The sequence below is a fragment of the Staurois parvus genome, unplaced genomic scaffold (assembly GCF_062004578.1).
Source record: "Staurois parvus isolate SC_StPar_1 unplaced genomic scaffold, SC_StPar_1.0 ptg000025l, whole genome shotgun sequence".
Taxonomy (NCBI): Eukaryota; Metazoa; Chordata; class Amphibia; order Anura; family Ranidae; genus Staurois; species Staurois parvus.
This window is the reverse complement of record NW_028317821.1, coordinates 16,110,833-16,134,328: the sequence shown is the minus strand read 5'-3', so window position 1 is coordinate 16,134,328 and position 23,496 is coordinate 16,110,833. Positions and strand designations below refer to the sequence as shown.

The window sequence follows — 23,496 nt, the reverse complement described above, 5'->3', positions numbered from 1 at the left end:
AAAGCCAGATTAGACTTTGCTAAAAAAATCTAAAAAAGTCAGACCAGTTCTGGAAAAGCATTCTTTGGACGGATGAAACTAAGATTAATCTGTACCAGAATGACAGGAAGAAAAAAGTGTGGAGAAAGCTTGGAACAGCTCATGATCCAAAGCACACAACGTCATCTGTAAAACATGGTGGAATCAGTGTGATGGCATGGTAACGCATGGCTTCCAGTGGCACTGGGTCATTGGTGTTTACTGATGATGTGACAGAAGCAGTCGGATGAATTCTGCAGTGTTTAGAGATATACAGTCAGCCCAGATTCAGTCAAATGCAGCAAACTTGATTGGACAGCGCTTCACAGTACAGATTGACAATGATCCAAAACACACTGCAAAAGCAACCCAGGACATTTTGAAGGAAAAAAGTGGCATATTCTGCAATGGCCAAGTCAGTCACCTGATCTCAACCCAATTGAGCATGCATTTCACTTGCTGAGGGCAAAACTAAAGGCAGAAAGACCCACAAACAAAGAACAACTGAAGACAGCTGCAGTTAGAGCCTGGCAAAGCATCAGAAAGGAGGAATCCCAGTTTTTGGCAATGTCCATGGGTTCCAGACCTCAGGCAGTCATTGCCAATAAAGGAGTCTCAACAAAATATAAAAAATTAACATTTTATTTATGATTATATTAATTTGTCCAATTACATTTGAGCCCCTGAAAATGGAGGGACTGTGTATACAAATTATTGCAGTTCCTAAGATTTGTACTTGATATTTCTGTTCAACCCCTTGAATTAAAGCTGAAAGTCTGCACTTCAAATTCATTTGGATTGTTTTGTTTAAATTTATTCTGGTGGCATACAGAGCCAAAAGTATGAAAATTGTTCCTGTGACCAAATATATATATGGACCTAACTGTATTTTGTGGGCTCACCATTGCATTATTTACACAACAAAATAAAGGAATCTTGCAATGAGATTTGAATTAACAGCATTTAAATAGGTTTTTTTCCTTTCTAAATGACTCATTTGCTATACTTCGTTTTTTGTCTATGCTAGAGATGTATATGTATCTAAATAAGTTTGGCGCTCCGTTCACTCCAACATAAAAAAAAATTATAAATACATAAAATCCCTAAATATTTCTAGAAATCATGCCACATGTGCAAAAACATGTATACATACTGTATAATCCCTACTTTTCTATCAACAATATGTGAAAAGTAAATAGAATAACCAATATATTGAAAATTATACTAGCAATTAGTAATTTTTTCAGACAAATTGAAAGGTCACATAAAGAAACCCAGAAAACTGTGTGCAATATAATCCAAAAGTTGGTGCTCCCCTACCAATCCAGTACATGTTAATCCTCTTCTGTAGATACAAAACACTTTTCCTCCATAGGTGCCCTTCACTCCATACCACGTGCCTTTTGGAAGTCCTCTCACTTCAGACAATAGACCTCTAAATCATAGGAGGTCATCAGCACATAAACATCCTTTGTAACCACTTTGCTTCAATATTCCACAGAGTATTTTTTACAGTGCCATTCATGTAAAAAGAATAAAGCAATCCATAGTGCTCTCTCTATATGTTTATTTAAGGTCAAAATAAAATAAAAACCACTCACAAGTGCAGCCGAAGCATATAACCTTCAGTTTACATGTATCTTGGAACAGCTGTTAGATACCACAGCCTGCAATGCACATGTGGTATGATTCCTATGACTTTTTAGGGATTATATGTATTCATCGCTTTTTTATGTTGGAGTAGAGGTAGTACTGCACTTATTTAGATAATCATTTATCTGTATTGTGTGAAGCACAACATAGTGTTAGCAGCTCTCAAAGCAGTGAAGATAACAGCACAGGGGTTTGTACAGTATTTTATATGCTAGAGATGTGCTACTTCACGGGCAGGTTTAGGACCTGCCAAACTGTTTTTTTTTATCTTTTTAGAATAATATATTTTTAACATTGCACATTAAGCACTATTAAATTCACTGCTCCCTGCAAAATTACATTTTAACATTTGTTTTTGCATTGCCAAATGTACCTTGGAGCAGTGCCCAGCCTCCTTGCACTTATTTTGCCAATCCTTTGGCTATTAGTCTTAAAGATGGAGAAAATTGATTTGACAGATTCAGCTCCCTTTGATCTCAACATGGTTACCATTCAGCATCCCAAACTTTTTATAACTTTGGCCAAACCTCCTCAAACCATAGCCAGGTGTGTTTAGCTCAACCCTATTGCACATGGGAAGCATTAGAATGCAGTGGACTTCAGAAGGATGGTGTATGAAATCCCCTGAGATGATCAATGAGACCAATATGTGAATGCTGGTCTGTGTTTGCTGAGGATAAGATTGCGTCTCTGGCACTCCTGCTAAGAGAGACTGCTGAGTGCTTCAGTATGTAGTCTAGGGGTAATTGTGTGGCCTGGAAATATCCCAATGTAAGAAATAGTCTTGGCTAAGGTGATGTTGCAAATGTATAACATTCATTCCTACACTTAACATATGGTCCTCTAGGCTTTGACACAGAGGTCTCCCACTCTATAGGAAAGTCTCTTACAAGTGTGTTGTTGAGCTGTTTGTTGAGGGTTACTTGAGGGTTGGTTGTTGAGGGTTACTTTTATCTCTCAGTAGACAGTTACACGGGTAACAGAACTTGTTATTCATGGAATTGTCTTTGAGCAGACCAACAAAATTGACAGTTGTTGTGGCTAGTCCACAGGAGTTTGTACCATCACCACTTGATTTTCTCTGACACCTTACAATATCGCTGCAATATCTGCAGGTATCAGGAATAGCATATCTTTGGAGCAACAGATCACTGGAGAGCAGATCAGCAAAGTGTGGTACTTTCAACCAGTAATACAATGTTAAAAAAAATTAAAGGAACACTGAAAACACATCAGATCTCAATGGGGAAAAATATTATGCTGGATATGTATACTAATATGGATTGGGTAATGTGTTAGGAACGGAAATCAAAGTGAAAAAATGATGCAGCAGGCTAGTCCATTTTGCTGAAATTTCATTGCAGCAACTCAAAATGGTATTCAGTAGTTTGTATGGCCCCCACATGCTTGTATTCATGCCTGACAATGTTGGGGCATCCTCCTAATGAGAAGACAAATGGTGTTCTGGGGTGTTTCCTCCCAGATCTGGAGCAGGGCATCATGGAGCTGCTGGACAGTCTGAGGTGCAACCTGCCAGCGTAGGTTGGGCCAAAACATGATATCCCAGAGGTGTTCTATTGGATTTTGGTCAGGCGAGTGTGGGCCATTCAATGGTATCAATTCCTTCATCCCCCAGGAACTCCCTGCATACTCTCGCCACATGAGGCCAGGCATTGTCATGCACCACGAGGAACCCAGGACCCACTGCACCAGTGCAAGGTCTGACAATGGGTCCAAGGATTTCATCCGATACTTAATGGCAGTCAGGGTGCCATTGTCTAGCCTGTAAAGGTCTGTGCATCCCTCCATGGATATGCCTCCCCAGACCATCACTGACTCACCACCAAAACAATCATACTGAATGATGTTACAGGCAGCATAACATTCTCCATGGCTTCTACAGACCCTTTCACGTTTGTCACATGTGCTCAGGGTGAACCTGCTCTCATCTGTGAAAAGCACAGGGCACCAGGACTGCCAATTCTGGTGTTCAATGGCAAATACCAATTGATGTCTATGGTGCCATGCAGTGAGCACAGGGCCCACTAGGGGATGTCGGGCCCTCAAGCCACCCTCATGAAGTCTGTTTCTGATTGTTTGGTCAGAGACATTCACACCAGTGGCCTGCTGGGAGTCATTTTGTAGGGCTCTGGCAGTGCTCATCCTGTTCCCCCTTGCACAAAGGAGCAGATACCGGTTCTACTGATGGGTTAAGGACCTTCTACGGCCCTATCCAGCTCTCCTAGAGTAACTGCCTGTCTCCTGGAAGCTCCTCCATGCTCTTGAGACTGTGGTGGGAGACACAACAAACCTTCTGGCAATGGCACGTATTGATGGGCCATCCTGGAGGAGTTGGACTGCCTGTGCAACCTCTGTTGGGTCCAGGTATTGCCTCATGCTACCAGTAGTAACACTGACCCTAGCCAAACACACAAAATAATAATAATCCCTGTCCGCTTTAGCTCTGCCAGCTGTTTCCTTGAGTCCTCTAAGTCTCCTAATGGATTCCACTAAGATTACTCTTTGGTTTTATCCTCTTTTAAATGAGCATAATGCTGGATGCTCTTGGAACACTATATGTCATAACTCATTCTTACAGGACAGTTCCAATCTTTACCTCTTCAGAAGAGGTAAAGTTTGGAACCTATCTTATCTGTTCAAGTGAGATTGCAGTATTCATTGGGTAGAACTACTCTTCTGGAAACACACCTTTTGGCTACCCCCACCAAAACAGATGGTGAGATAGGGGTGGCTATATTCACCTGCCCTAGCAGCATTTGGATCTGTAACATCTTAGAGGGGTCAGTGGGATCTTCCCTCAGGCCTATCACAATGTTTCCATCAGACTAATTTGATAATCAGCTTTATTTTTACTCCTTCTTGCCCTACAGATCAGTTACAAGTATGTCAGGGCCCAACTCTGCTCTAAAACCAAGTGTTAGTACACCAACTGCAGCATGGGCTTCACATTCTCCAATGCAGAGTCACTCTCTGGGATGAGGGGGGTTAGGAGTCACCTTTCCAGGTCTGTATTCACCCCCTTAAAAAATAACTCTCGATAGACCCAAGGGGTTCAAGGACACATCATGGCAATTGTGTTGAAGGTTCCTGAAGGGGGTAAAACACAAGCTTTAATGGGTGACACCATCATATAGGAATTTCTCAGGTCTGATACCCTAGTTTTCTAGATTTTCCAGCTGAAGATGTTTGTCATAAAAGTCAAAGAGAATCTTTGTACAGATGCCTTCAACTGGGACAGGTAGTATAGGAAAATGACCTACCAGCTTATGCAGAAATTTGCTTGAAGAATCTGGGTTTGCTGACTAAGTGGTGTGAGGCTGAACCCTCACCTTACTTTGATGGTACTTTCCATGACGTGTCAGGAACATGTTGCCAGCCATCAGGCTAAGACATGCTGTATGGCCAATGTGCGTGCACATAAGCATAGGTGTGCACATTACTATGAGCATAGAAGACAAAAGTTACATAAATTATTGCTCACACATATGAGCATGCACACACGCACATGTCCACTGCTGCCAAGAGGCCTATTTAAAAATTAATTTTGCACTAGTCCTTTGCTGAATGGTCTTCCATCTTGTTCCTGTTACTGAGTTCCTGATATGCATCGTAATCCTGTTACTAACCTAGCTTCCTCTCTGTCCTTGCTCTCAGATTATCCTCGTCTGTTCATTCATGTTTGCTGTGCAACTCTGCTACCGATCTCAGCTTGAGCTACTGTCTACACTTTTGCCTAATGAGTCTGTACCTTGCTGCCCGATTGTTACTGACTTCTGCATGTTCTTAACTCTTATTCTGCTCAAGACCTGATGTTCTTCCACTTGGCCATCACCTGACCAGGTTTGACACCTGACTCCACCTTCAACTGAACTTAGCATTTCCATAGTGCACCAACAGCTGTACATCTGCTTGTCAGATACCAGTGCTCCCAAGTTCCTAATCATAGTTTCTACACATTGTCTCTGCTTTCAGGGGTGTTTGAAGGGAAAATGTGCAAGAGGTCACCCTTGTCATCCCTCTGCATACAGGTATGTGATACAATGTCTCAGCTGGTGTTTAGATGGTTGGTAAGCATTGCTTTCCCATGATGGAACAACCAAGGTAGAGGAAGGCAATTTTGGCAATCTTTTTAATACACCAGGTGAGGCCCTAATTCATTATTTAGGCCTCCACTGTTTCTTAGTTTTATTTTAGAAATAGGAGCAGGCTGAGATAATTGAGCATCCGGTTAGCTGCTTTACCTGGGCTTTTTGAATTTTCTGGCTGGATTTTAATGTTGGCTCTCTTACTTTAGTGGACTGGGATATCTGCATAAGAAATTACCAACACCTCCCCAGTTATAGCAGATTATGGGACCTATCAACCTCTGAACAGAAGCAGCATGATGTTGCTGTTTCAAAGACCTTCTCAAGGTGTTGAACTGGTACACAAAGCACACATTGTCAGAAGACTTTTCTGTCTGCCCAAAGAAGTCCTGTGAGATTGTGGTTGTCATAGACAGTGCAATCTTGCAAGCTGAGCTTCTGTATAAGAGTCGTCAACCCCCCCAACCCCCATCCCTTAAAGCCCAAGTCTAGGCAAAAATGAAATTTTAAAATAAAAATAGAAAGCCCCCTGCACTATTGGTACTCACAGCTAAAAATAAATAAATAAAAAATTGTGCAATCACTCCACTGTGTTAATCAAAATCAAATACTGTTGAAGCACATTTAATATGTCATAGCAAACCAAATATATAACCTCATACCATAATCCTTTTTATAAGAAAAAGATCCCCCACGTATTCAGTATCCTTTGGTGAATGTGCAAAAATAAAAATAAATAAACAATTGGTAGATTAATTCTTGTCAGAACAACATGACTTTTGAAAATTGAAAACGAATGACAGATTGTAAAAGATAGCAGGAAGAACCCCCAAAAATTCATCAAATATATTAATAGTAAAAAGTCAGGTCTGAGCATGCAGGCCCTTTACAAAATAATCTAGTGAGTGACTAGAGATGAAGAGAAGGCGTTTTATTTTATTTATTTTATTAAATACCTTCTTCAGCTCTGTGTATACAAAGGAGTATGGGGGAGCTCTTGTCCATAATGGGCATGGTATTGACACAGTCCACATTGGCTCACAACTGATATGATCCAGACATATTTAGACAATAAAGGTGAATAAAGCAGCTGGCTCAAATGGCATACACCCCCTGGGCCTTAAAGAATTGAGATTTGTCATTTCAAAGCCATGGTTTCTAATTTTTAGGGACTATTCAATGATTGGCATAGGACCACTGGATTGGCGTGAGGCCAATGTGGTGCTGTAATGCTTATGAAATGTGTTGACCTTGGACCCTTTGTTTCTTGGGTAATTTTTACAATAAAGCATTGTTGCCCAAATGCCAGGGGCATGAGAGGTGACTGATGTGTCATTTCTCTAGGCCAAAGGAACAGAGTCACAAGATAATCTGCTGAGAGCAAGATAAAAACTTGTTTATGGAAATTGAACGTGTTTATGACATCTAGTATGTCACATTAGAAGATAAAAACCTGTTTAAAGTTGTCTACTTGCTTGAGAAGTTAGAAATCCTTAAGTTTAGCTGGGTTGAAGTTTAGGGTAGAAAAGAAGCAAAAGTGTGACTTTTAAGATAACGAATATGGTTGAATGTGACTCTGTTATCCTCAAGGAACCCTCCTGCTAGCTCCTCCTATGGTGGGTGTGGTGCCTGCCCACTATTGGACAGCTTCCAGAAAATTGGTTTAAAAGGCAGAGGTCCATGCAAGACCAGGAGGAAGCCCCCCTTAGTGGCCAGAGGACGCTCTGACGCTGGGATTTTTGCCAAGCCTATGTGGGCTCATTAACTGGTCGTGCCTACGGCTTCCCTGTAACCCCCTGGGCAGTATGGTTCTGATGGGATTTGTTCCTTCCAGCTTCTAACATTCTTCTTTGGTAATGTATTAATTCTATGCTGTGACGCTGTCAAATGATGTGCCCTTTTCATGCTGTAATGCTCACATTATTATTGGTGTGTGTTATTATGCAGATTGTGATGACTATAAGATATATCCTCCTGTGTATCATTTGATAATAAAAGTGGAGGTTTTGACAGTGCAATAATATTGCAGTTGGATTCTGTTATTTCTTGGAGTGCCGGGTGAATGCTATGATGTGCCAGGGCAGGTGTTCATTTGGTAGATGGTCTTTCACATGCGTATAATTTGTAATGGTTCAAATGCTAAATAAAAGGTACCTGCATGACTACATGTTGCCTGTGTGAGTGTATATGACTTGCTTTTAGTTATTGTACCCAGCATTTTTATTACAGGTGCCTATATTTAAAAAGGGATCAAAACCTTTACCATGTAATTTATAGACTTGTTAGTTTAACATCTATAGTTGGGAAGATACTGGAGAGTTTAATAAAAGACCACATAGATTAGTTGAAAAAATATTTTAAGCAACAAACAGCATGGATTCATGAAAGACAGAAGTTGTCAAACACATCTGATTTCCTTTTAAGAAGAGGTAAGCAAAACCTTGGACAGAGGGATGGTGGTGGACGTGGTATGCTTGGATTTTGCAAAAGCGTTTGAAACATATCCCCGCACACGGCTAGTGTACGGTAAAGTCTACAGGTTTGGAAAAATCAGTATATAAATGGATAGAAAACTGGCTAAAAGATCGTATTCAAAGAGTAGTGGTTAATAATTCATACTCTGAATGGTCTAGGGTTGTTAGTGGTGTACCTCAAGGTTCAGTGTTGGGACCCTTACTTTTTAATATATTTATAAACGGTATAGGGTCTGGGATTAAAAATACCATTTCAGTCTTTGCAGATGACACCAAGCTTTGCAGTGGAATAACATCCTTACAGGATGTCTCCAGCTTACAAGCCAACCTCAATGCACTGTTTAACTGGGCAACTATGTGGCAAATGATGTTTAATATTGACAAATGTAAGGTTATGCACTTGGGGGCTAAGAATATTCATGCATCATACATACTAGGGGGAGTACAACTGGGGGAATCAATGGTGGAGAAGGATCTGGGAGTTCTGGTAGATCACAAGCTTAATAATGGCATGTAATGCCAAGCTGCAGTTTCTAAAGCAAGCAAAATCCTCTCTTGTATTAAAAGAGGTATAGACTCCAGAGAGAGAGATATCATATTACCCCTGCACAAATCTATAGTAAGACCTCACCTGGAATATGCAGTTCAGTTTTGGGCATCAATTCATGAAAAGAACATTGGGGAACTGGAGAAAGTGCAGAGAAGGGCAACCAAACTGATAAGAGGGATGGAGGAGCTCAGCTATGAGGAAAGATTAGAGGAACTGAATTTATTCTCTCTTGAGAAGAGGAGATTAAAGGGGGATATGATCAACATGTATAAATACATCAGTGGTTCAGATAGTGAACTCGGTGTAGAGTTATTCACCCTGAGGTCATCACAGAGGGCAAGGAGGCACTCTTTGTGTCTGGAGGAAAAGAGATTTAATCTCCAAATATGGAAAGGTTTCTTCACAGTGAGAGCTGTGAAAATGTGTAATAGACTCCCTCAAGAGTTGGTTCTTGCCAGCTCAGTGGATTGGTTTAAAAAAGGCCTGGATTCTTTCTTAGATACACAGAATATAACTGGATACTAACATTTATAGGTAAAGTTGATCCAGGGAATATCGGATTGCCTCCCAGTGGATCAGGAAGGAATTTTTTGTCCCCTGCAGGAGCAAATTGGATCATGCTTTCCTTTTTTTTTTTTTCTTCCTCTGAATATAACGGTGGGTATAGGATTATACTTTTTTTTTGTTTTTGGTTCAGCTGGATGGACTTTTGTCTTTTTTCAGCCAGACTAACTATGTAACTTTCTTCAGCGTTAGCAAACAACAACGTGCCGTTCACCACACCTCATTGATACCTCCTCAGCCTATATCATGGACCCCACTGCAAGAGGAGGTTCAGTTGTGCTTTTATATTAGATACTACGATCTTCTTCAGCATTTACCTGGTCCAAACCGATCTCCCAAGAATAGATATATTAAAAGGAAGCAAAGAAACATCCAATAGTGCATGTCAAAGGCTATTAGCATACTCTACTTTCCAAAATGGTATCTAGGCTTCTCCCAGCGTGATAAGGTCACTGCCCGTTTGATGCATTGTGCCCCAGACGGCTTTCTCAAAGGCTCAGGCTTGTCAACAACACCATGCTCTTATATACTGTATATCTACCGCATCCTAATTGACATAGCATCCTTTTACCATACCCCCGCCACCATCTTTGTGGAGACCACATGCTGCTCACAAACTAACATCTAACCAAAGATAGTCATTAGGCAAGAAATAAGGGTGGTCCTAATCAGAATGTCAGACATTTCCTAGTTATGGCAAATGAACACAGATGAAATCTCATCTGAATAAGAGCCAAATAAGCAATGCTTTAGAACTTTAGTCTTATGAATCCACCAGGATTCCCTTTGGCTCAATTTTCTAAAAAAATAACTCCTCTCCAGTGTCTATTCACTTTCTCCAGTACCCAAAATACCATTTGGCTAGGGTCGCAGTTGTGCATCAATTTAAAGTGCTTTGAAACACTGTTTCTCTTAACCTTTTTTAATGTTCTGTATATGTTCCCGAATTCTTGTAGTAAGATTTCTCGATGTTCGACCTACGTATTGAAGTCCACAGTTACATTCGATCATATACACTACCCTTTCAAAGCACAGCATATAAAATCTTTAATTCTAATTTCTTCACCCGTGGCCATCACTTTGAAACTCTTCCTTCTCCTTGGATTTACCTTTTGATGCCTTACACGCATAACATTTTTTGAATCCTTCGACCACCAGACTGGTGGTTGCTAATATACTGGAGCTGGGCTTTAAGTTTTCTGTAAGCTTTTGCTTCTTCTGGGTCTCAGGAATGTCCCACTCATTCAATGCCTCCATAAGCTGCACCATTAATTTTCCAAAGCCTTCTTCATATAAAGACAATAGCTGACTTCCTGAGAAGAGTCTCCATTTCTGGTAACCAAACCCAGTGTAGGAAGGGCTGCTCATGGCCCAGCCCCACAATGAATTTAGGCCCTATTTTGGCTATGGGTGTTGATGCAGGGATCCCTTCTGTCAATGATGCCTGACATGTACTCTCAAAATGTTTAGTTGGCATTCTGGGTTGAACTAAACAGGCTTCATCATTGCTGATCAGCTGTAGACTGATCAGCAATGTTTTCAGGGCACTGGTAATCCCCAAGATTAACAGTGTAAACAGGCACAAATGGTTAAAGGCCACTCCAGCTGACACAGTAGTGTCCCCAGCAACAGTTCTTTTCTTGATGGAGTCTCCTTTGCAGTCACATCACACTACTTCCACAATCCCTAATCGCTACAACAGTAATTAAGCTCTTAGCCAGTACAAATAGTAGCCTCTTTAAAAGCATAACTAAACCCACACACAGTCTCAGATGGATATAGCCCATTAACTCACGTAATCGCATTTATCAACAGCACAGCCTTGCAATAGCATTCCTGGAAAAAACAGATATCTGAAACAGCCTATCCCTGTAACAGCTAATCTCTGGAACAGAAGAGCTCTTGAAAAGTAGATTTCTAGAACAGCAGAGTACAGTCCTTTCAGGCAGGACTGTACAGTAGCACCTCTCAGTCTCTGAGGCAGTCCTGCACACTTTTTCTCTCTGCACTGCTTAGGTAGCTCCGTCCATCCATATGCTCTCCCTTCAGCTCAGGTTCTCTTTCCCCTCTCTCCTCTCTTCTCCATCCAGTGAGCGGGGCCAAGTCCAAGGTTTTCAGCTAGCGGTGACCTCTTCCATACTCCGTCTATTCCAAAATGGCCGCCACTCCTCATGTACCGGGGACACATTACAGTTCAACACTGTCTACACTGCGGTAGGGGAGCAATACATTTTGACAAAGAGAAAACATTCTGCAGATAAGCTGAAGAAACCACAGGCTACAATACTAATACTCTAACTGTTATACTGTTGTTATTATTATAATGCTATTATACACCCAACTAGAAAACTATAATGTTTCACAAGCAAACACATTTAGTGAGACTTTCAATATCTTTTCATCCCTAAATCCAAAGCACAAACTATATTTACTTTCAGTCGTGTATTACTCTAGTTGGCAAACATCTTGACATACAGCTGGGATCTTAGCGAAAACATCCAACTGTTAAAATTAAGCCACTAATCTACAATGGATGGTTTGCATTTTTAGTGTAAAACTGTTAACAAAACCCCCACAAGGCTGAGAGTCGCCTGTTTTGCTTCTTGGTGAAGTGAAACGGACTTGAAAGGAAAATAAAAACTGTGTCAGTCTCACTCTGTGCCAACTGACCCCATGGGATGAAACAGACAGATTTCCTGCTCTGGAGGGTCTTTCTTGAGATTTTTTTTTATTTCTAAAAACCTCAAGGCAGTCTTGCTCAACCATGTAGAAATAACAATTCTACCTACATAAAGGAGACTTCACAATGAGCAGGCTTTCACTTTAGCCCAGTCTATGTGAACTCTCCTCAGATTCTTTTTTAACTTTAGACTGCATTGTACTTCAAAATACAATACAACATGGTCATGATGATGATAAAAAAATGGAACATAAATATAACTGACTTTATTTATTAGGCCTCAAAAACAGAACAGTTTTCTCATAGTGACTCTTGTTAATGGTTAATTGTTTATACAAATAACCTGATCCTATAAAATCTATAAGAAAAATACTGTACATAACTTTACATGTGAATTACTTTACATTTGGCAGATATGTCCTTTTTAAATCTAACTATGAGATGGAAGTAAACACAGGTTTGCATTGCTCCTGTCCTTGCTGTCATTTTCAGACCTATATCCAGTCAAAAATTAGGGTGCACACCAAAAGTTATTCAATGACTTTTTTTTTTAGCAGAACTACAACCTTGGCACTTCCTATTCTATAATAGGACCTCACACTCCAGAAAGGGTTGCCTTACAGAGGCACACATCCACATATAACATGTTGATATTTTAAATCTCAATGGGCCATTGTCAAGCCTGCAGTACATTGTCAAGCCTGTAAGCCCATTGTCAAGCCTGCTAAGAAAATAAAAGAGCTATTGGCTGAACTATATGGTCCTCTGCACAGGGCTCCTTACTGAAGTAAGACATATAATTTTCTACAGGAGTACACAGGTTATCTATGGAATTTGATACACACTGGTGTGTACATCAGTGTGGGACCAATCCATTGCTCAGAACACAGACAGGCTGCTGATGCAGACAGCATGGATGTACATTTAGGGATGCACATGAAAGTCCATGAAGCCATCAGCCTGTCATTGGTTTAAACAGGTTGGCTGCGTGGACCACCTATGCCTTCTGGGTGGGAAGTATAGGTGGAGTTATGAGTGCACCCATGTGAATGAGGCCAATTACATAATTGTCATAATTGTTATAATGCCAATACAAACTTAAATTTTTTTTTTTTTTTTTGCTTGCAGTACTGCAAAATTCAGCTGTCATATCCGAAGAGAAGACAACAGAGAACAGAGAAGAGAACAGCCTGAAGAAGATCACATTAGGCAGGCAGGGTTAATCTCAGAGAGTTGGTTAGTTTCTGCAGCAAAAGTTCTAAGTGCAATAACTCTACTTGGGTTACTGTAAAGACAGCTAATTATAATGACTCCTCCTGTGTTTCTGATGTCAGCTCTTCTAGATTTGACTTTGCAGTCAGTTTCAGTGTCAACAGCTACCTCTACAACCCTTAATGATACCGTACTAAATCTATAGAGTTGATTTACTAAAACTGTATAGTGCAAAATCTGGTGCAACTGTGTATGGTAGCCAATTAGCTTCCAATTTTTTTATCGAAGCTTAATTGATCGAGCTGAAATTAGAATCTGATTGGCTACCATGCACAGCTGCACCAGATTTTGCATTCTCCAGCTTTAGTAAATCAACCCCTATGTTTAACTATTCTCAGCAACCTTCCTAATAGTGCCCTTTATTTCCTCCAGGCCCAATTGCAGCCTTGTGAGTTGCTATAGCTATAGTTATAACACTGCAAGCTGCTTTTATTCCTTGATTAGTGGCTGTTGCTTATACTGTGGATACAAGCAGGTGTTTTCTTCTTTGACATTTTTCTTTTTATTGTTTTTGCAAATAACTAATTTTTAATTCAGGATATAGGTATTTATAATACTTTGGCACTAAAGTGAGCTCTCTCTGAATGGATATATTTGGCTAGAGCTATAGCACACTAAAAATGATAAGAAACTCTGAGGACGTGTTAGTACAAGACTGTAAAATTAAAAAGCAACATGTTACTCCCACCATTTCACATTTCTGTAGTTGACCAAACCTAGTGGAATGAGACTGTTTAGTGATTCATTCCATGGAAAACTTAACTAGTACACAGCAAAAATGTAACATGGCTACAGAAAAACCTTAGGTTTAGATAAAACGGCGTCAGCTGAGGTTGAGCAACCTGCAGGGGCTAGTAATTGCTGTTGTCGCTAGCCACATACCAAATACTAAAATACTGAAAACCACACAACAAATACTAAAACAAATTAAAATAACTGAAAATGTAAATCAGCAGAAAAACATAGTTGTATATCTAGCACAGTTTAAAATGTACCATATACTTGAGGGTTTAAAACGAACCGTCATGTCTATACAGTACATTACCAGTGCTTAGCAAAAAAAAAAGGTTTGGCACTTTAGCATATATATATATATATATATATATATATATATATATATATATATAGGTTTCAGACACACTTAAGTTTAACACATATACTAATGTTTGATGCAGAAACATTTTTAAAATGCAAAAGACACACCTGTACATTTTCCATAATATTATTTATAGGGAGAAAATCAAAAATCACTCCCATTAAAATTAGATGATAAAAACAATTACATTGGTTGTATGCCATTTTGTTGTGCCCTGTATTACATTTTCATTATAAGGGTAATAAAATAGAAAATATGATTAATTAAAATAGATATTCAAAGAATACCTAATATACGACAGTGCAAAGCAGCATGGCAGAAACTATATTTCATTTCCAAACACGACAAACAGGCCAGTGCTGTACTATTCGTACAGCCAATTGTTCATAAAATTTTCAGAATTATCTGAATAGGCAGAAAGCCATGCAATGAGTGGTGAACAGGTGCCTTGGGGTCATAAATCATAATAAAGAGCTCGACAAGATGACAGAGACTAACAAGGTAATTATAACTTAAACACTGTAACGTGTAAAGAATTAACTACACTTTCTGTATGCACTTCAGCTTTCAGTCCTTTCATTTCCTTACAGATATTCAGGCTTTAAGCAAGAAAAAATCATTTACATACTCAGTACCTGTATACTGTTACCAACAGTTCGAAGGTAGTCTGTGTCTGTTGCTTTACAAGTTTGAATTTTATTGATTTTTTCCATGTTTTTAATCCATTTGTTTGCTTGGCCTTGAGGGTCAATTATAAGAGGCCATCGCTGAGCTGATGTCACAATAATGGCATTTTCTATGGAAAAACTGAGAGAGATGTTAATTTGTACACATTCCTTTTTTCATATTTATCCCATCTTTACCCAAAATTTGTTGTACAGTAGAATAGCTGTCATACTTGTCTTTTGGCAGCCCAAGAAATTGCCATTCCATTATTTTCACAGGATCTCCTAAGGTGCTTGAGAGTGCAAATTCATCAGAGACAGGAATGTGTTTGTCTCTACACATTTTGAACCATTTTTTTAATATTTCCTTAAGGCAAAAAAAAATGAATATTATTTAGTGACAGGAAAACATGATTTTGATGAATATTGATTTGACTGAGATTTTCTAGTATGTTTTTCCTGCATGTGTATATTTTTATACTTCCTTCTTTTTTAGACTTGACAGTTTAGACCAGAAGTAGATTAACTTTTTTTTTTTTACTTAGCTTTTATCACCTCCTAATTTTCATTCTCCCCCTCCACTGATGCCACCTTCCTTTTCCTGTTTTCTACTGTGAAGTCACAGATTGCTTTGTATGATTAATGAACAGACATAAATGAACTGCCTCCCAATACTTCATTATTCCTTGTTGCTTTAGTTAAATATGTTCTTGGTCTGTCTACATTTGTCCATTTGGTCTTTTTGGTCCATTTATATTCTCTCACCTTGAGGAATAATTTTGCATCTTCTCTTACTACACAATACCTAAAGTTTAAACTTGCAGTACTCCTGCAAGTATTCTCAACTTAAAATATATCAACTTCATAAATCTATATATGTAGCAAATATTTGTTGTAATACATCACTAGTACATGCTCCCTCAGAAAAAAATGGCACTTCAGAATTAAACAAAGTAAATAAAAAGAGATACAACAGGGGTTTTGATGTAAAGATTAAGGCCTAGCTACGTTTCTCTACAGTTCAATGTTGAAGTTGACCTGACAAAAGGATTCTGGAATCTTAAAGCTTGAAAGCTAATATGTGGCAGTAGCAAGGATTTTAGACATATACAATGTACTCATTTGAGCTGCTGGGTTTTGTAACTGTTAAGAGTTTATTAGTGATTAGCAACTTGAGGGGCCAGATTTGGGATACAGCTTAGTTGGGCCTCCTGAATATTTGATTTCCCAAAAGTTACATGGTGTCATTTTATTATCTGTAAGTCATTCAGCTTTCTAACCAGTCCCACAACCAGTTAGAAGGGAATATGTCATAACACACAACCTTTCATATTATTACTTTGTAACGGCACCTGATCATCTATGTCCCCAAAACTTTCTTATCTGGATGAATGGCTTTCTTCTCTTATGCATGTACATTGTCAGAACATGCAGCAACTAAGCTACTTGAGAGAAGCTTCTCCATGAAGCTTGCTCCTCTTCATCTTCTCATTCAGTACCCAAATGATCTGCAGTGTTTTAAGATGGTTTATTGTACAGGTAATGTGCAAATGACTCTATGGGGGAACCATGGCTGTTACTCAGGTTGTGCCCCTGATCTGGACTACAAACATGTCTTCCTCTAACCATCGTCATTACACGGGAGGGGGAGAATTAGTTTACAGCAGATAAAAATAATTTGTTTTGTGCTTTCAATTAAAGTGTCATGGATCCATTTCTGGCAGGATCTGCATGTATATACAACACTACGCTGCAACATATTACATTTTCTTGGGTTTAGATATTCTTTTAGAGATGTTTTTATATATATAGGGGTTATGAAAAAAAACATTGAGGGACTTATGTAAGGTAACAGCAGGCATCACTGCTGTAGATTATTCAACACACGGTGGTTATAGTTAAGTGAACACTGCCATCAAGTTATATAAGCATACTATATAAGCTTACTTATAAAGAAAAGTTTATCTGAAGATAACAGCTGTGATGTTAAAGAGCTCTTGAACTGTGGAAGCTATGCAAGGCAAGCAGAGGGCAATTACCAGTCACTAGTATTACCTTTATATTCCTCGCAGATGGTCTTTTCCCAATGACTGAGGTGGCCTTCATTGCTAAAGGCAGGGATTTGCGTCCTTATATTAAATCCCCTCTCCCCCCAATAACTGGATATCTGATGATTAGTGGGCGGATATTCACAGTAGGAGAAGTGCAAAATGCACAGATTCACAGGATAAACAAAGTGGGAGCACAAAGTTCTTTGTGATGCAGATAATTTTAATTTTCTCTCCAGTAAGTAATCTGAGTTTTTTTTCTAGTAAGAAGTGCAGTGGGTAGCATAGTATTTACATGATTACATCTCACTCCATAACCTTATTGTCAGGAGCGTGTAGCGATCCTGCTCCATCACAGCTGATGGTCTCATTCAAGCATCCTGGTTTTGGTTGTGACACATTCTCCCTGTCTGTCTGTCGACTTGAACGGTGATTGATGTGTACAGATTTTGGGTGAAGACCAAACCTGATTTATTCCAGCCAAGCCTGCAGTCTCATGCTTGTGATATTGTGGACACGTGCTTCAAGCTCCCTGTTTGTCTGCCTTGCTGCTTGGATTTCCCTGTGTATGATTTCAGATTGGAACTCGGACTGCTTTTTGACTACGGATTTGATCCTGACTATTCTGAACCTTCCCTGCCATTTACCTGGACTGTCATTGAACCCCTCTGCCTGTCTGTCAACCACAAGTACCTGTTTGTTGCGCTCAGGTCGTGCCTGCCCCAGCATGGTGGCCAGGCAATATAGCATTTTGTATAAGTCCTGGGGCAACCGAGTAATGGTAGGCCTGTTTGCCTTAAGGGAAAGAGGGATGCTATAGGTGAAGAAAACATAAGCCAACTATAATGTCTGACCACCTGTGTTAGGGGTAAGCATGAAACTCATGAGACTAGCAGTCAGAGGCCCTGTGTGTTAGACAGTAATCTCACACTACAGATATATAGCCAATGACTCTAAGCACAAGAATGGCTAGGCACAGAAAGCAATCTGCCATTTTTTTTCCATAAATTTGCTTATTTAAATCACAGCAAGAAAAGTACAGAAATATATACAGGGCATAATAAAGTGATCAAATCGAAGGTTACATACAGAACATATAGCAAACTTGTACTGTACAAGAAAAACACAGTGAGACCTCCCAAAGTCCTACGTTGTTCAATATCCTAAAGCACAGACCACTATCAGCCCTGAGGTGGTAGATCAATATATTAAAGAATCCTAGGTAGGACTGAATGAAGGTGGGAGGTTACTTAAAGTACAGTGTAAGAAAAAGAAGTAGAAACAAAGGGAGAATGAGGGGGTAGCAGGTATACAAGTTAAAGGGAGGGAAGAAAGAAGGAAGGAAAGGGCAGGGACCAACTCCAGTCTCCTCACCTTTTCCCCCCCACCAAGCATGGAAAAATGGGATAAACCTGGTCATTCCATTCTGCCTGCAGGAGGAAGAGCCGTGAGACATGCCAGAACGCATTGACATTGCAATATCTGCTACATGTACTAAATTAAAGGTAGGCTTTGTCTTGCACGATAGTTTTGAAGTGGGTCTAACTGACCCATGTGTTAAAAAATTTTGTAAGATGGTCCCGTGAGATATGAATCTTCCATCTCTTCAGTTGTAGTCAGTCTTTTAAACCATTCTTTGATCACTGGAGCCCATGTGGAATGCCAGTGTTCAAGTATGCAAAGCCTGATCATGGCTAAAAAAATATATTGGACTGGTGTATAGTCCAAGGCAAGAGTGGAAACCTCAATGGTAATCTGGTGAACTTCTTTCCAAAAAGGCTGAAGCAGTTAACATGACCACCAAATGTGCAGCATTGTGTCTTCCTACCGACCGCATCTCCAACACATGTCTGGTATGGAAAGGGCAGATTTGTGAAACAGGGATGGAGTATGATACCACCAGGTTCTAATTTTATAACAGTTTTCTTCAACTGCTGCATTTAGCAAGCCCTTATGGACATACGTATTGATGTTGGTCCAATTATCATTAGATGGGTCTACCTGAAACTTTCTTTCCCTTGCCAGTTGTGATGAATCTGTGGTGGATTGGGTGTCATGAAGCAAAAGAAAATAGATAGTAGAAACGATATGGTTTTGGTGGTTTCACTTTTCTGCATAGAGACTTGAAAGGTGTGAGGGGTCTCGACCACATACTTTCCACAGGGTAAGACAAAAAAAAGTTTGAGTTGAACCTCTAAGTCCACATGGGGAAGGAACCAGATGTCGAGAGGGGGATTAAGGCCTCAAAACTTAACAACTGACCTTTAGAGAAAAACGGAGACTCGCACACCTCTGCATGAGGCCATATGGTTGCTAAAAGTGAGCTTGACATTCCTGAAGTAAAGTCTAGGTTTAACCAGATGGAAGTTAAAGGGCCAGGTGACAAGGAAACTTTGCAGGGTAGACCCTAGAAAGGGATGAGTTAGAACTGATTTATCCAGCTGACGAACAGGGAGACAGGGTAGATCCGCCAGTGGTAAAGTAGAGAAAGAGCATTCTAGGGAAACCCATGCTTTCAGCCCGCCATGTACAATCCAATCTATGATCCTGGTTAACTGGCACACTAGACAATATTTCCAGAGGTCAGGAAGACCAATCCTATCATTTAGTTTAGCTAACATAAGACGTGAGTATTTAATGCATGGATATGAATTTCTCCAGACAAAGGCCAAACTGCTAAGCATATATGTGGCAATGAAGGATGGGGGAAGGTGAACTGGGATGTCTGCAGCAGGTATAACAGGTATATATCGCCAAAATACGCACCTTCCTTACCCCAGACACCGCTAAACTACTTGTGCACTCCCTGATTATCTCACGCCTTGACTACTGCAACTCCCTCCTCACCGGCCTACCCCAGTGCAAACTCTCCCCGCTTCAGACCATCCTGAACTCAGCTGCCAGACTCATCCACCTCACCAGCCGCTCCACCTCTGCCACCCCCCTCTGCCTCTCCCTCCACTGGCTCCCTATCGCCCAACGCATCAAATTCAAACTACTCACTCTGACCTACAAAGCCATTCACAACACTGCCCCTAACTACCTCACCGACCTGATTCCCAAGTACCACCCTACCCGTACCCTTCGCTCTTCACAGGACCTCCTTCTATCTTGCTCCCTGGTCTCCTCCTCACACGCACGTCTGCAAGACTTCTCCAGGTCCTCCCCCATCCTCTGGAACTCACTACCCCAATCCATCAGACTGTCACCTTCCCTCCTCACCTTCAGGCGCTCCCTGAAAACCCACCTCTTCAGGGAAGCCTACCCCACCCTCACCTAACTGCTGCTCTCCTTCATTCCTCCTACCACTCCATCCCCCACAGCCACTTCCTCCTGTACCACTACCCCCTCCCTCCCAGATTGTAAGCTCGAAAGAGTAGGGCCCTCTTACCCCTCGTGTGCTGTTCGTAGCTGCTGTAATGTTTCATGTATTGTCCCCCCCTCTATTGTACAGCGCTGAGCAAACCCTTTGGCGCTATATAAACTCAATGTAATGTAATGTAATGTAATATATTAATTTTTACAAGAGCCACATGACCAATCCAGTAATTATTGAGTGAGACCTAGGTCCTTAGAACTTTCTGGATTGATTCCAGCGTTGTATGGAATTTTCTAGCGTAACTTTCAGAGAAGCAGACCGGAATCTGTATCCCCAAATAGGTAATGGCTTTATCTTTCCACCAAAAAGTAAAATTGCTCTTCCACTGGGAAACTACCAGAGGAGGCAAAGAGACATTCACAGCGTAAGTCCTAGAGGGATTTATTTTGACATTTCATAAGGTTTGGAACGTGGCTAAATCTTTATTGCACATGTGAGAACGTATGCCTACCATTTGTAGCACCACCATCTTATAGTCCCAAGCCACTCCCTAATTTCCAACCTGTGTTTCATCATTACCTTCCTTGGGTAAAACTGTGATGCGCCTTTCATGAATGACTCGCATTGTTGGCAAAGACAGAGTGTTGTAGGCAGACAAGAATTTAGGTGCGAGAATGTAAAAAAAAAGGTCTTATAATATTGAACTGTCAGACCATCTGGGCCCAGGCTTTTCCCTGGTTTAGTTTGCTTTGGTGCTTTGTTGAGCTCCTCATAGGAGAGGAGCAGTTCCAATCGTCTTGCATCTGCCAGGGATATGGTGTTTGGGCCATGTTTGGATAGAAAGTCTGCAATAAACTGGTGTTCTTTTCTGTTTGAGAAGGGCTAGAGAATTCAGGTTGCAAGTTGTAAAGTGTACGATAATAAGACTTATATTGTTCACCGATATCGTCACTCCAAGACCAAACTTTGTTGTGTTGATCGCGAATATGGTGAATCTGCATTGGAGAACCAGATGGGTGAAAAGCCCCTGCTAGCAGGCATCCACTTTTGTTGCCCTGTTTGTTGAATGCCTTTTGGCGTACCAAATAGCTTGGAGTACCCTTTTTACCTTGGCTGCTAATGACAGATGTTTCCCTCATATGAAGCCCTTATGAGCCTCCCAGAGCACGAGTAGGGGGATTTCCGGTTTTGCGGTTTCCAAGAAGTAGTCTCGTAGATGACTGGAGAGCAAGCAAATATGATCGGCTTCTTTCAAAATGGAAGAATTCAGTTTTCATATTTTTGCTCTGAGAGACTTATCGGTAAAAACCAGGGACACTGTAATGGGGTGGTGGTTAGATAACAACATGGGTTCTATGGTAGCTCGGTGGAGAAAGAGAGAGAGAAAATCAGCCTGAGATATGAAGAAATAATCTATTCTGGAGTATTTCTGGTGTGGCGCAAAATAGAATGTACAGTCTTTGACATGAGGAAAGAGAGTGGACCAGGTATCATGGAGAGCCAAATTATGAAGTTGAGTTTTAATTTAGCACAATGCATTGTATGAGACCACCGACGCTCCAGTCAAGGAACTACAAAAGGATTCAGGGGGGCATTGAACTCATATCCTACTGGAAGGAGGGGAGCAGCTCCCCAATGTTATGAAAAAGAGACCTGATGTTCGTTACGGGAACAAATATTTGCCAAAGCAATAAGTTGGGAGCTGATTTGGCCTTTAAAAAACAGGTAGCTGCCTTCTGGGTCCGCCATTATATCCAAGAGTTGAAACAGAGAGCGTTTGGAAAGGAAGATTGATATTCCTTTAATTTTGGAGTGAGCTGTTGTGTCATGATAAGACACAGTAAGGAGTTTGTCATAATGTTTTTGGATGTGGTCCATCTTGAATGGAGATTCCTGGAGGAAGACTATTTGAGGCTTTTATTCATGAAGTGTGGACAGAACCTGTGACCTTTTCTTCCATAAGGATAAGGCCCTTAACATAGGGATAGAGATACATCTCAATGAGCAGGGAAGGTTAGAAATGATTTTCGAGGACATGATGAGCTGGAGAAATACCTTGTTGCCTGGCTGGTGAGCATGTAAAGTGGGAAATGAGAGATGGTGCCTCTGATTGCATTCCCTGCCCTGTGAGGGAGATTGGCAGGGAGACTTAAATGGGAATTGGAAGAAAGAAAAAAAAAAGAAGAGAAAAAAGGAGGGGAAGTAGTTGTGTGCGTGTAGTAGTTTGGTAGGTCCAAGTAGTAGGAAATCTTCACTTTTTGAGTTCAGGTCCTCTTTATTTAGTGAAATATGTCATATGCATATTCTTAATTCATATTTACAGTATTACAGTACCATCCAATGAAGAAACAATGCCTCTTTTGCATATGCTGAGAAAAAGTATTTTGTATTTAGCAGATTTAAAGTTATACAAAAGTGGAGCCTAAAAAAAAATAAGGTACAATTCACTTAAACTACAACAACCACATAAAATGTTCTTAAACCCATGTCCATATACAATCACATTGTAATTCTTTTTCTATCTTTAAACTGTGTGCCTAGTGTTTACTGCCAGCTCATTTCCTGCTTGATAAAGCGTGATGATTTTGTTTTTTTTATCAAAGCCTTCCAGATAGAACAGCTACTGCTACAATATGAAAAATGAATCAAATGTACTGATGTAAATTAAACAAACTAACATCCTTAAAACATAGTATAATATTATTTACCATGAAAATGAGAAAATGCTATCTCTAATCAAAGTGGATATATTGACAGGGGTAATGATCTTTGCAGTGAATGAGATCTGTTTTTTTTATTTGTTTTGTTTTATTTTTTTAACCATTCATGTAAAATGACTAGTAGTGGCTAAGTGGTTGATGCAAATGAAACAAATCCCAAATAATCTACAATAGTTTTCTAATATGGGCCATAGATAAATAAATAGATGGTTTGAGGTAACATGTTCATACTATTTATCATAAAATCAATAAACATGTCAAAACAACATATCACACTTGATGTTTTTTCAATGCTTTATAAAGCTATCTAGCTGATGTTTGGCAACTGAGA

The 23,496-nt window shown here is 40.1% G+C and overlaps 1 protein-coding gene across 1 annotated transcript in view; it reads right to left on the bottom strand.

The window, feature by feature from the left end:
• LOC149471958 (dynein axonemal heavy chain 3-like) overlaps window positions 1–23,496 on the bottom strand; it is a 710,466-nt gene that overhangs the window by 284,259 nt on the left and 402,711 nt on the right. Inside the window, exons 18-19 of the mRNA XM_089652692.1 lie at window positions 15,312–15,445; window positions 15,049–15,220 (exon numbers count right to left, since the gene is read on the bottom strand). Coding sequence (XP_089508818.1) covers window positions 15,049–15,220; window positions 15,312–15,445 — 306 coding nt within the window. The remainder of the gene's footprint in view (window positions 1–15,048; window positions 15,221–15,311; window positions 15,446–23,496) is intronic.